We start from the raw sequence: 12,038 nt of genomic DNA, 5'->3' as shown, positions 1-12,038 counted from the left end.
CCTCCCGGCGGAAGTGACGGCCCCGGAAGCCGGGCGCGGATCCGGCCGGCCGAGGGGGCGTGGTCGGGATGGTTCCGCGGCCGCCGGAGCCCGGCGAGCGGCGCTGAGGGCGGCGGCGGGGCAGGCGCGGCCTCTGAGGGTACGTAGCCGCCGGGCCGGGGACCGGCCTCGCGGGGGCGCGGGGGCCCGGCGCGGTGCAGTGGGAATGGCCGGGCGAGCGGGCCGGGCCCTGAGCCGCCGCCCCCGCCGCCGCCCCCGCCCCCGGGCAGCGCGAGGGTCGCGCGGGAGTTGGCTGCGGCCCCCGGACCCGGCGCGGAGCCCGCGCCCCCCCCGCGCCGCCCCCGCGCCGCCCCCGCGGCCCCCGGGCGCGCCCCCGGTCCCCTCCCGTCACCCTGTAGTCCGGCAGTGCTGAGCACCTCGGCGCCCCCGGCCCCGCGCGGCCTCGTTTCCGTGTGCGCTGAGCGCGCGCGGGCGGCGGGCGCAGGGACGTCGTCCCCGGTCCGGTTCGGGCGGCGGTGAACGAAGGGCGCTCGCGCAGCGCCTGCGGCTTCGTGGTTTAGCTGCTCTCCGCGCCCCCGAGACGGGGCTGGCACACGCCGGCGGTCAGTGAGCGTGCCTAACCGAGTGACTAGCCGGTGAACGGGTGTGAGCAGGGTTTGCGAGCTACGGTAACCCCGGCGCGGCCGGGGTGGGGAGGACGGGGAGGGGCTTTCGCTCCCGAGGCGAGGGGGTTTAGGCCTGGAGCAGGGGGTGCATCCCTTTGCCAGGCCCGCCATGACAAAATGCCGCCGACTGGTTATTTTCTCGCAGTTCTGGAGGCTGGAAGTCCAAGATCAAGGTAGCAGCGGACTGGTTTCTCCTGAGGCTGCACAGCTCGGCTCACAGGCACCCACCCCTGTGCCTCGTTTTCACACGGCCCTTCTTCCGTGCAGGAGCATCCCTGGTGTCTCTGTGTCCAGATCTCCTCTTTCGGGGACATCAGTCAGATTGGATTAGGGTCCACCCTAATGGCCTCATTTTAACTTAATTACCTCTCTGAAGACCGAATCTCCAACCCAGAAATATTCTGAGTTACTGGGGGTTAGGGTTTCAACATAGGGATTTTGGAGGGAACACGATTCAGCCCATCACACAAGGAATTCACCAGAATGGACAAGGAAGAAAACGTTTTCCAACAGAAGTGACAACGTGGCCTCGAGGTTTTAAAAAGCAGGTGCTTGAGGTTTTTTGTGTGCCGGGCACATATGTGTGCCTCATTCTTGCTACACTCTCCTGCATTTGTTTTTTCATTTGCTCCCCCTGGAAACCCGGGGGGGGGGGGCGGGGCGCTTTCTTCATTCTTTCTCTGTAACCCACGTTTTCAGCACACGTCTCTTCCTTGGGGTTTTCCCTCACCCTCCTCCTTCAGGTTAATTTGTACTTCTCACTCAGTATCTCCAGTAAGTGGCTATTCTTGTTTCTCGATGTCTGGGGTATCGGGGTACAAGAGCACCTGGCTCTGGGGGTCCCAAACAGACCACTGACAAAATCCAAAGGCAGAGAAATGGGTGGTGGTGAAACAAGAAAGGGATTTATTTCAGGGAGGCCAACACGGGGAAGACCCAGACTAGCTTCCCAAAGACTGTTTCCAAGTCTCAGAAGTGCTTCCAGGTTTATATTAAAGAAAATCTGGGACAAACATTGGTGGATATGTGCAGGTGGGCATCGAAGGTCAAGTCCATCGTTGTCTTGGAGTCAGTCACGTGGGGTCTTCCTGGCTTAGGGCAGTCCTTATGGCTTGATGAGGTAGTTTCAGTTCCCATCAGGGGATGCTTTGCCTGCAGGGTCTTTTGCCTGATTAAGAGATGAGCCAGAGGGCGCCTGGGTGGCTCAGTTGGTTGAGCAACTGCCTTCGGTTCAGGTCATGATCCTGGAGTCTTGGGATCGAGTCCCGCATCGGGCTCCTTGCTCAGCGAGGAGTCTGCTTCTCCCTCTGACCCTCCCCCCTCTCCTGTGCTCTCTCTCTCTCATTCTCTCTCTCTCAAATAAATAAATAAAATCTTAAAAAAAAAAGAGAGACGAGCCGGAAAGAAGAATGTAATCAGTTAGAAAGTACAGACCGAGGTGAGTTGAATTGCTCGTTCAGTCCTGTACACTGAGGCTTCCTGAAGGTGTAGGTGACCACATGTGAGTTTTTTCTCCCTCGTACCCTCAGTGTCCGGCATGTAGTGACAGTCTGTAAAGGTAAGTGAATGATGTGGAAACTGAGACAGGGAGCAGCTCTCACTTTATCAGCATTTCCTCCTCACAACAACGTCTTGCACGTGTCAGGCACACGGTAGCAGTTCAACCACGTGGGCCTGCGAAGCATCGCAGAGGCAGTGTAGAGCTAAGGCAAGAACCAGGCTGGCTGGCTTGAAGCCATTGTTTCTGTCATGGGGTTCAGGGTTCGGGGTTCGGATGGGGCTGCGGATTAGGAATAAGCCATCTGAAAACCATCATGGCCAAAGACGAGGGTGGGACCACGGTAAGGCAGGCTGGGTGCTGAGGTGTGTGAACTGTGGACCCTTGGAGAAGTGGTCCATGAATGGCCCCAGGGAACAAACTTGTACAGATTCTTCACGTTTCACCAGTTGGTCAAGTCTTCCACAGAACAGAAGGGTCTTTGCTCCAGGAGCCTCTCTACAGAATAAAACTCCATTCTGGCTCTTATTCCCTTTAAAGCACCTCTTCATTCACATTTAAGCTTTTTCTTATGTTTTTCTCTCTTTCCCATATTTTCATTCCTTTTGATGCCATTCAGTCCCTCTTTTTACCATCACACTTTTGGTATAGATTTGTAGCATTTAAAACAGGATGGCACTGAGGCGCCTGGCTGACTCCATTGGTTGAGTGTCCGATCTTGATTTCCGCTCAGGATCTCAGGGTTGTGAGATCAAGCCCCATGTAAGGCTCCGCACTGCGTGTGGAGCATGCTTAAGATTCTCTCCCTCTCACTCTCCCCCTCTTGCCCCACTTGCGCATGTGCTCACTCATGCTCTCTCTCTAAAAATAAACAAATAAAATATTAAAAAAAAATAAAACAGGAAGATACTTTAGAAATTATCTAACCCAATGGGGGACCCCTCCATTTTTACATGTCCAAAAACAGAAGCCCAGAGTCTCCACCCATCCAGAAGCTATGTATTGAGCATCTGCTGTGTCCAGGGCGCTCTTGTAGGTACCAGAGATATGCTGATCAATACAACAGTCTTTACCACAGAAGATGTTTGTTCCTTACCACACAGAGTGAGTAGCTGCAGAGGGGGAGGTAGGTCTGTGCTCTTTGTGTCACACCAAGCACGCATTCATCCTCATACATGCTGTGCTTAACTGGGCAGTCACACATGGGTGGTAGACTGAAGGGGCAGCTGATTTGATCCAAGGAAGGCCTTTCGTCTGTCACATGTAACTCAGAGTAGTGGTTAAGCACGTGGGCTTTGGAACCATTCCCTTGGTTTAAATCCTGACTCTGCCTCTTACTATTACTTATTAGCTGTGTCCGTCTTCTCTGTACCTGGTCAGGTTATCTCTTGCATCGCAACAAACTACCCCAAAACTTTGTGACTCAAAAATTTATTTTATCTCACAGTTTTGTGGGCCAGGAATTCAAGCAGGGCTCCACTGGGCTGTTCTTCAGCTCTGCATGATATTCCGCTGGTGTGTGTGGCTTTGTTCCCATATCTGGTACCTGGGTAGGGGGGCTGGAAGGCTGGGCTCAGCTGAGTCCTTCTTGGGTGCCACGGATTCTCCCCAGTTGGGCGCCTTACAGCTGACTCAGGCCTCCAGAGTCACTCTTCCAGAAGACAGACAGTGGCAGCTCTCAGCTCTTAGGGCCTCAGCCCAGAAATGAGGACAGTTTTGCACCCTTACTTTTGCCTGTTCCATTGGTTAAGGCAGAGGCTGCTCAGATTCAAGGCAGGAGAGACCTAGATCCCACCTCCCCTTGGAATCGGAATGTCAGAGTTGTACCTGTCTTTAATTCTCCAGGTACCTCATTGTCTTCATCTACAAAATGAGGATAATAGTAGTATTTATCCTGCGTTTATCATGAGAATTAAATGAGTGTGAATTAAGTATGAAATGAGCGTGAGAATTAAAAGGATATGGGTAAAGGGCTTAGCCTACTGGCTAGCATGTTAGAAGCATTTTATAAATATGTGCCACTTATTATTATTGATCTTAGGTTCATGATACATTTTTATTTGTAGTTGTTATTCATAGGACACACGAGGAATATAAGACGTAAATTATTTTTCCAGAGCTCTCTGTAATCTTGTTGGGAAGGTACAGGATTGACGTCATGAAGCCGTTAGAGAACTATACCAAGTAGTGTGAAAGAGTTAAGGTTTTTACAGTCAGCATAAACTGTGGAAGAGTTCATAATTGTGCATGTTATTTCTATAGGGCTGGAAAATGTCTAAAGCAGATTCAGAATATTTGCTGTAGTTTAGCATTTAAGTCTGTAGAGGACGGTTTTGTGTTGTCTTTTTAATGTTCTTTTTCTCATGGGCCATAGCATAGCCCAAGAGCATGGGCTCCACGGTTAGGAACCAGGCTTTAAATCCTGGCTTTGGAACACAGTAGTTCCATAATCTTGGGCTAGGTACTTAAACTCCCCATTTCTTAATTTCCTCACCTATAAAATGGTGATAATAGGCTTCTGGTAGCATTGTTTGAGTTAATGGATAGAATGTGCGTAGCACGGTTTCTGACCCATAGTGAATAGTAAATGAGAGATAATAAGAATAAGCCAATAATCCTTTTCTTTTCAAGCCACCGATGGGACAGGGTAGGTACCTGATTGCTCCATCATTTGGCTCTTCAGTTCCCTTGAGGATTCAACACGGGACGGTGCCCCACCACCTGACATAATGCTTTCCCTTTCTGTATTCTTGTGTTGGCTGATGTTATTCTCTGTAGGTGATATCACCAGTTTTCCTTGCATCCCACCCTGATCTCAAACCAGGAGATCGTGCCAATGCTCCAAACTTTGCATATCGGAAACTAAGCTTTCCATAAAGAAATAGGGGACTCAGAATAAGGTGTAGAGCTGGGGCTGAGATGATGGGGGTAAGTTTTAGAGATTCAAAGTTGAGGGGTCGTACAGTTGTAGACGTTTAGCAGGAAGTTGGAAATGTGGAAGTGATGGTCAAAGCTAAAGTTTCACATTTAGGAGTTGTCTGCTTAGAACAGGTGAAAGCTGAGAGTAGGTGTGATTGTCAAGGGAAAGAGAAGGCTCAGGGGCTGAATCTTAAGGGACATTAACATTTGGGGGCTCGCAGAGCACAGCATAGAGATGGAACAGGTCAGAGCCGTAGTAAGAGGACCCGAAGGGTTCTGGGGAGAGAGGATGTCGAGCTGGGCAGACCATACTCCACATGCTGCAGCACAGCTGGGGAGAAGGGACCGAGGAAAGGCCACTGTGGGCACGTGTGTTGCAGCAGGGTGAGAATGGCAGCAAGACTACAAGGGGAAAAGGACTCGAGAGAAAGTAAACTGGGTGGGGGGGGTAACTGGGTGACAGGCATTAGGAGGGCATATGATGTGATGAGCACTGGGTGTTACAAGTAACTGATGAATTATTGAACTCTACATCTGAAACTAATGATGTACTATATGTTGGCTAATTGAATTTAAATTGAAAAAGTTTATAAAAAAGGTAAAGTGGGATGTGGAGTTGCTGTTTTGAGAGGCGTAAAAGAGAGGCCTATGATGAATAGATGTACCTAGCAGGAGGATTTTGTTGTCCTGTTTTGTCTTGGTGTTTGCAGGAGCTGGTGAGCCGGTAGGTCGGGGACAGAGGGAAGCAGCACAAGAGCTGAGGATGAAACCAAGTCCTGGGGGAGGCAGGCTGGGTGGGGTCAAGGGGAGAAGGGAAGTTGGCTTTGCATAAGAGAAGGTACCCTTCATCCTGTGAAGCTGAAGGGATTGAGGGAGGGATGAGTGAGAAATTTGGAACTGAGAAAAGAATTTAAAGGCACTCAGGTTATATCAAGTTGTCTGTGGGCTCAACCTTCTTAGTGGAGTCAGGGTCGGGTTGCAGTCACTTTTATGGATGAGGGAGACAGACATGGTGGGATTGAAGAGACCGGAAAGGACTCAGAAGAGCTGTTGTGAGAGTGTAGAGGGAGTCGAAAAAGACATAAACATTAACTGTTGCTAATTAGCAACAGAGGTTAGCTCGCATGGATTTTAATGGTCGAGTATCTGCTGTGTGCCATGCAAAGATGAATAAGATGGTCCCCTCAGAGCTCACAGCAGAGTTGGAGACGCAGATGATGGAGCATAATGAGAAGTTGTCTTGTGGAAGTATGTATGGGGCTATAAGATCGCAGAGGAGGGACCCCAGAGTCAGACTCGAGGAAGGAACAGTGGGGAAGAAGGAACAAATTTCAAAATGGCAGGAAAGGCTTCTAGGAGTTGTTGACAGCTCAGCTGAGCCCTGGTAGGGGAGTGGGCCTTAGTATTCCCAGGACAGGAGGTATCAGAACCAAAGGCTTTCTGGGGAGAGAGTAAGGCAGCGGTCTGTAATCTGCCTGCTTCACAATTACCTGGATGCTTACAGTGCAGGTGCCTACATCCCATGCTAGACTGAGCAGAACTCTTGATGGTATCCAGGAATCTGCATTTCTAACAGGCTTTCCAGGTGTTCCTTATAGATAACATTTGTTGAATACCTAATGTCAGTTGCTATACTAGATGTTCACATGGGCTCTCACAATTGTGTCAGTAACCCGTGAGATAAGATGAGGAAAGTGGTCATTTGCCCAAAGTCATGCAGGTAGTGAGCAGTGGGTTAGGGCTCCAAACTGTCCCCAGTACAGCTTGTTTAAGGAGGTGCAGGTAGTTTATTTTGGCTGACACGTAGTGGGCACAGTGGGGGATAAGGTGGTGGTGATGCTGGTGATGGTCATGGTGATGCTGGTGATGGTCATGGTGGTAATGATAGAGAAGAAGGAGCCGGGTTAAAAAGCTTAGGTTTTGGCTTTGTGGTTTAGTGGCTTTTTCAATAATGCTTATGCACCGAGGATGAAAGCAAATAAAGCAGATAATGGCTTTTTAGGTTTTTACTGTACCAAACTGCCACATTAGCCTCCATAGGCTTCTCCCAGTCTGACTTCATTTCTCCCCACTACATTTCTTCCCGTAACTATATCTCACTGGATTGTGCTCCTGTATTTGTTTAGTTGTGTGTCGTGTACTTTTGTGTGTGTGTGTTTCCTTTATGAGTGTGGGGACCTGGCATATTTTGTTTGTTGTTGTAGCCCTAGTACCTGGCACATGGTAGTCAGTCAATAAATAGATGTTGAATAGACGTGATCCCTTCTATATTGATCCTCTCATCTTCTCTCTCTGTCTCTCTCTCTCACACACACACACACTCATACGTCATGTCCTACACTTACTTGGCTTCAGCACCCTCAAGCACAGTAGGCACCTTATGCTTTCTAGTCTTTCTGCCCAGGGTACCTGCAAGACAGGTCTCTGCTACAGCAGTGCCTTAGCAGAGAGGTACGAAGGAACAAATGAGTATGGAGCGCCTGGGTGGCTCAGTCAGTTAAGCATCCAGCTCTTGGTTTTGACTCAGGTCATGATCTCAGGGTTGTGAGATTGAGCCCCACGTTGAGCCCCATGTCAGGCTCTACACTTAGTGGGGAATCTGCTTGAGATTCTCTTTCTCCCTCTCCGCCTGCTCCTGTGTGCTCTCTCGATCTCTCTCTCTAAAATAAATCCAGGGAAAAATGGGAACAAATGAGCCGATATGCTGCTTTGTGATGCCTCTTTTATTACTTTCTAGTGGTGCTAGTTTATTTTGACTTTTTATCTCCCTAAATAAGCTCCCAATTTTCCCACCTTCTAATTCAGTGCCCCACGTACGGGTACTCCATAAATATTGACTGATCTCATCCAGTTGATTTTTTTCTAACTTCAGGTGTCTGTGTGTTTTCATTGAACCATTCCTGAGTAGAAACAAGAGAAGTGCACGTAGCGTTAGCGTGGTCGTATTCTACATTGGCACTGTCAGATACAGTGGCTGTTTAAATAAATTAAAGGTTTAGTTCCTCAGTCACTCTAGCCACATTTCAAGTGCTCAGTGGCCACTGTACTGAACGGTGCAGATACGGAGCATTTCCATCACTGCAGATGTTTCTGTTGACCAGCACTGGTCTGATGCCCAAGACACAAAGTTTTTGTGGGTTTTTTGTTGGTTTGTTTGAAGTGTGACCAACAAGGAATCATGACCACGAGCTGCCCGTCAATCAGTGGGTTCCGGAGCCATAATTGCCAGTCGTATCGCCGAATCTCAGTCTCTCATTCACGTTCTTTGCTGCAGGTCTCCTGGGTGGCTGAGCATGGACCCAGTCGCTACTCACGGCTGCCATCTTCTCCAGCAGCTGCACGAGCAGCGCATTCAAGGCCTGCTTTGTGACTGCATGTTGGTCGTGAAAGGGGTGTGCTTTAAAGCACATAAGAATGTTCTGGCAGCGTTCAGTCAGTATTTTAGGTACGTATTTTACGCTCTGTTCTTCTAACTGTACGGAGGAGAAGCTCTTCTAGCATGGATATATTTTGACTAAATTTTCTTTTCTCCTTGGATTTCACTGTCCTTATCTTTGTAGCAGATTGTGGATTTTTTGCTTTTTGTATTTAGAGTTACCGGAGAGGAAAAGAGCCTTTTAACTAAAATATATTTGGGCTGATTGAATGTATTTTGGCACTCTGTCTTTGATTTTAATAGTTCTAATTAATGTCAGTCTTCTCTATATATTTCTTATCCTTTCAGGATAAAAAGATTGAGGAGTAGAATTCCTGGTAAGAACTTTCTTGTGATAAGAAATTGGAGAGGGGGGCGCCTGGGTGGCTCAGTCGTTAAGCGTCTGCCTTGGGCTCAGGTCATGATCCCAGGGTCCTGGGATCAAGTCCCGCATCGGGCTCCCTGCTCCGCGGGGGGCCTGCTTCTCCCTCTCCCACTCCCCCTGCTGGTGTTCCCTCTCTCGCTGTGTCTCTCTCTGTCAAACAAATAAATAAAATCTTTAAAAAAAAAAAAAAAAAGAAATCGGAGAGGGGAAACATCCTATGTATTATTTTTTTATTAAAATATTTTAGTGTTTTTCATTTGAATATCCTAAGAAAATAAGTTTGAATTCAATTTACTTATTAATATAATCATTTTTGGATTATTAGAATTAAGTATTTTACATATATTTTCTGGTTAGCTGAGATTTATCTCTCGAAGCACTAAAGCTTCTTTTTTTAATACCTTTTTTTCCCTTAAAATGCATACCATTTTACTGCTCTAGTGAACAATATATGGAACGTGATTTCATCTTGCCTTGATAATCTTGAATCATCCAGTTAAACTAACTCAGCTCTCATGTGTGCCCTAGTACATAGTATAACGGGTCAGCTCACCGAGGTGGCAGCACTATTTGTCCCCATGCAACCTGGTCCCAGACTTGGTTTTCCCTACCCCTTTTTAATGTGTTCTTCCCTTTAGGTAAGAACAAAGCTGAAGGCTGTTTGGGGAAAGCAGGTGATCCCATTAGATAAGATGTCTTCAACAAACTTGCAAGACCAGTTACCTAAGTCAGCTTGCTAGTTTATATGCAGTACAAATTCGTTCACCTGGAACTCGATGAGTACCCAGAATAAAGTACCTGGGCTGCATGGTGCCCCCTTCCCCTCATTAACTCGTAGGCCTGTTCTTTTTCTCACTGCTGAGAAACCTCTAACAGGTCAGATTACAAAATGAGTGTATCTCAAGTCCCTAGAGCTGTCAGGTTCATAGAGACAGAAGGTAGAATGGTGGTTGTAAGGGGCGGGGGGGGGGGGGAGGATGGGAGTTACTGTTTAATGGGGACAGAGTTTCTGTTTGGGAAGAGGAAAGATTCTGTAGATGGCTGGTGGTCATGGTCACACAACAGTGTGAATGTACTTAATGCCACTGAATTGACAGTTTGAACTGTATTTAAGTACAGAGTTTCTAAACAGTTAAAAATGGATCAAATGTGGAGTGCGTGGGTGGCTCAGCCAGTTAAGCGTCCCGACTCTTGATCTCAGCTCAGGTCTTGACCTCAGGGTTGCAAATCCAAATCCTGCATTGGGCTCCACTTAAAAAAAAAAAAAAAAGGATCAAGTGGTAAATACGTATGTTTTGCCACAATTAAAAAATTAAAATTAAAAAAATGAATGTATCAAATGTTGGTTTATTTTACTATTTTTATTTTTAGACATGTTTAAGGCACTTAGATATGGAAATATTTTTGTTACGTGTTTTATGGCCTGAAATATAATTTGCCAAGCTAGACATGAAATACTGAAAAATGTGTCCTGTAATATCCTATATTATACTCTGTATGCAGTTAGTAATATATATGAATAATTACATTTTAAAAGAACAGTGAGTGTATTTTAGAACTTTACTTTGAGATCTGTTTGGAAGGTTAGATATCCAGCACGCTAATTCATCTGAGTTGCTTTATTGAATGGCTTACCAAAATTTTTTAAAGGATTGAAATATACCAATTTTAAAATCGTGGCATTTATAGAAGGATAGTATTTTTTAATGGTATCATGAGCATTATTTATAAGAAAAAAATTATCATACCATAATCTTTCTTTTATCAGGAGCCTCTTTCAGAACTCTTCAGGCCAAAAAAGTGATGTTTTTCACTTGGATATTAAAAATGTAAGCGGCATTGGGCAGATCCTGGACTTCATGTACACTTCTCACTTAGATCTTAACCAGGATAATATCCAAGTAATGCTGGACATAGCACAGTGTTTGCAAGTTCAAAATGTTCTGAACCTGTGTCACACATTTTTGAAGTCCACCACTGTGGAACAGCCCCCGGGCGTGTCTTGTAACAGCGCGTTCTCCCTGCAGAGCACCCCGCCTGCCGATGCGCACTGTGCAGTAAGTGAAAACTACCCTCCTCATTTGCTGCAAGAGTGTCCCACCGATGTTCAGCAGAGTAAGGTTTTGGATGAATCACATTCTCACGCTCCACCGTCCGTTAATCTCCATCAGTCTGCAGGGGAGGCATCCCAACAGGCGCCCGACACGCTGGATGGCGCCTGCCCAGAGCTGCCTTTCAGACAGCCGAGTTACTACTACAAACTCAGAAACTTTTACAGCAAGCAGTACTACAAACAGGCTGCGTGTCCTGGTCACGAGAGGGTGAATGAGCAGCCCTTCACTTTCAGCACAGCCGCGGACCTCGGTGCCGGCGACAACCAGCCTTGTGCCGGCAGTCATTCCGAATGTGTCCTGGAGTCTTCGGAGCACTTGCCTTCCCACTTCCTGGCCCAGCCCTTGAGTGAATCTGCCCCAGACCCTGACTCAGACAACCTGTGCCAACCACCCACCAGACAGATGAGGCTCAAAAAGGCCATTCACCTTAAGAAGCTAAATTTCCTCAAGTCCCAGAAATCTGCAGAGGAGCCATCCGAAGGCAAGCTGGGTGACGGCTTAACGAAGAGGGTGGAGTGTGCTAGTGCAAATACTACAGAGAAAGCCACCAGCCACGGTGCTGAGGAAAAAGAAGGTGAAGAACTCGTCACTTCTGAGCGTTTTAACTGCACTAACGAAATGGAGAGGCCCGAAGAGCCTGCGGCGCTGGAGGACCAGTCCCAGATGCTTCAGTCACAGAGACAGTACACGTGTGAATTGTGTGGGAAACCTTTTAAACACCCGAGCAATCTGGAGCTTCACAGACGGTCACATACAGGTACACTGATTCAGTACCCACAGGCAAAAGGAAAGGAGATGGTGCAGACGATCAGACACCACGACCTACTCCTGCTTTTGTAAGAAGTTTTGCTGTTGCTTGATGACGTCATCGATAATTCCCCCCAAATCAAGGAGCGTTAGCTGCTTCTTATGTTTTTGGTGATTATTTTAAAGAATAATCTCAAAGTTCTGTAGATGCTGTCATAGAACTGGTTTAAAAAGATGGCACATTTTTCGTTTTTAATTATGGTTTTATATGATAAGGTTTCCATCTCTAAAGAAG

The 12,038-nt window shown here is 47.4% G+C and overlaps 1 protein-coding gene across 7 annotated transcripts in view; it reads left to right on the top strand.

Annotated features, from left to right (window-relative positions):
* The window catches only part of ZBTB49 (zinc finger and BTB domain containing 49), a 59,397-nt gene that overhangs the window by 32,137 nt on the left and 15,222 nt on the right, over positions 1-12,038 (top strand). Inside the window, exons 1-4 of one of the 7 annotated variants that reach the window (XM_054509001.2) lie at positions 31-139; positions 811-1,213; positions 8,357-8,527; positions 10,651-11,753. In XM_054509001.2, coding sequence (XP_054364976.1) covers positions 8,376-8,527; positions 10,651-11,753 — 1,255 coding nt within the window. In that variant the 5' untranslated portion in view covers positions 31-139; positions 811-1,213; positions 8,357-8,375. Of the gene's footprint in view, positions 1-30; positions 140-165; positions 603-810; positions 1,214-8,356; positions 8,528-8,816; positions 8,836-10,650; positions 11,833-12,038 lie in introns of those variants that run through there. The other 6 variants (XM_064584261.1, XM_045881497.3, XM_045881495.3 and 3 more) reach the window with 6 other exon arrangements.

This window comes from Mirounga angustirostris, unplaced genomic scaffold, assembly GCF_029215605.1.
Source record: "Mirounga angustirostris isolate CCGP_5_RB_7025 unplaced genomic scaffold, mMirAng1.0.hap1 SCAF_2, whole genome shotgun sequence".
Taxonomy (NCBI): Eukaryota; Metazoa; Chordata; class Mammalia; order Carnivora; family Phocidae; genus Mirounga; species Mirounga angustirostris.
The sequence above is the reverse complement of the archived record's forward strand: the minus strand, read 5'-3'. Positions and strand labels throughout refer to the sequence as shown.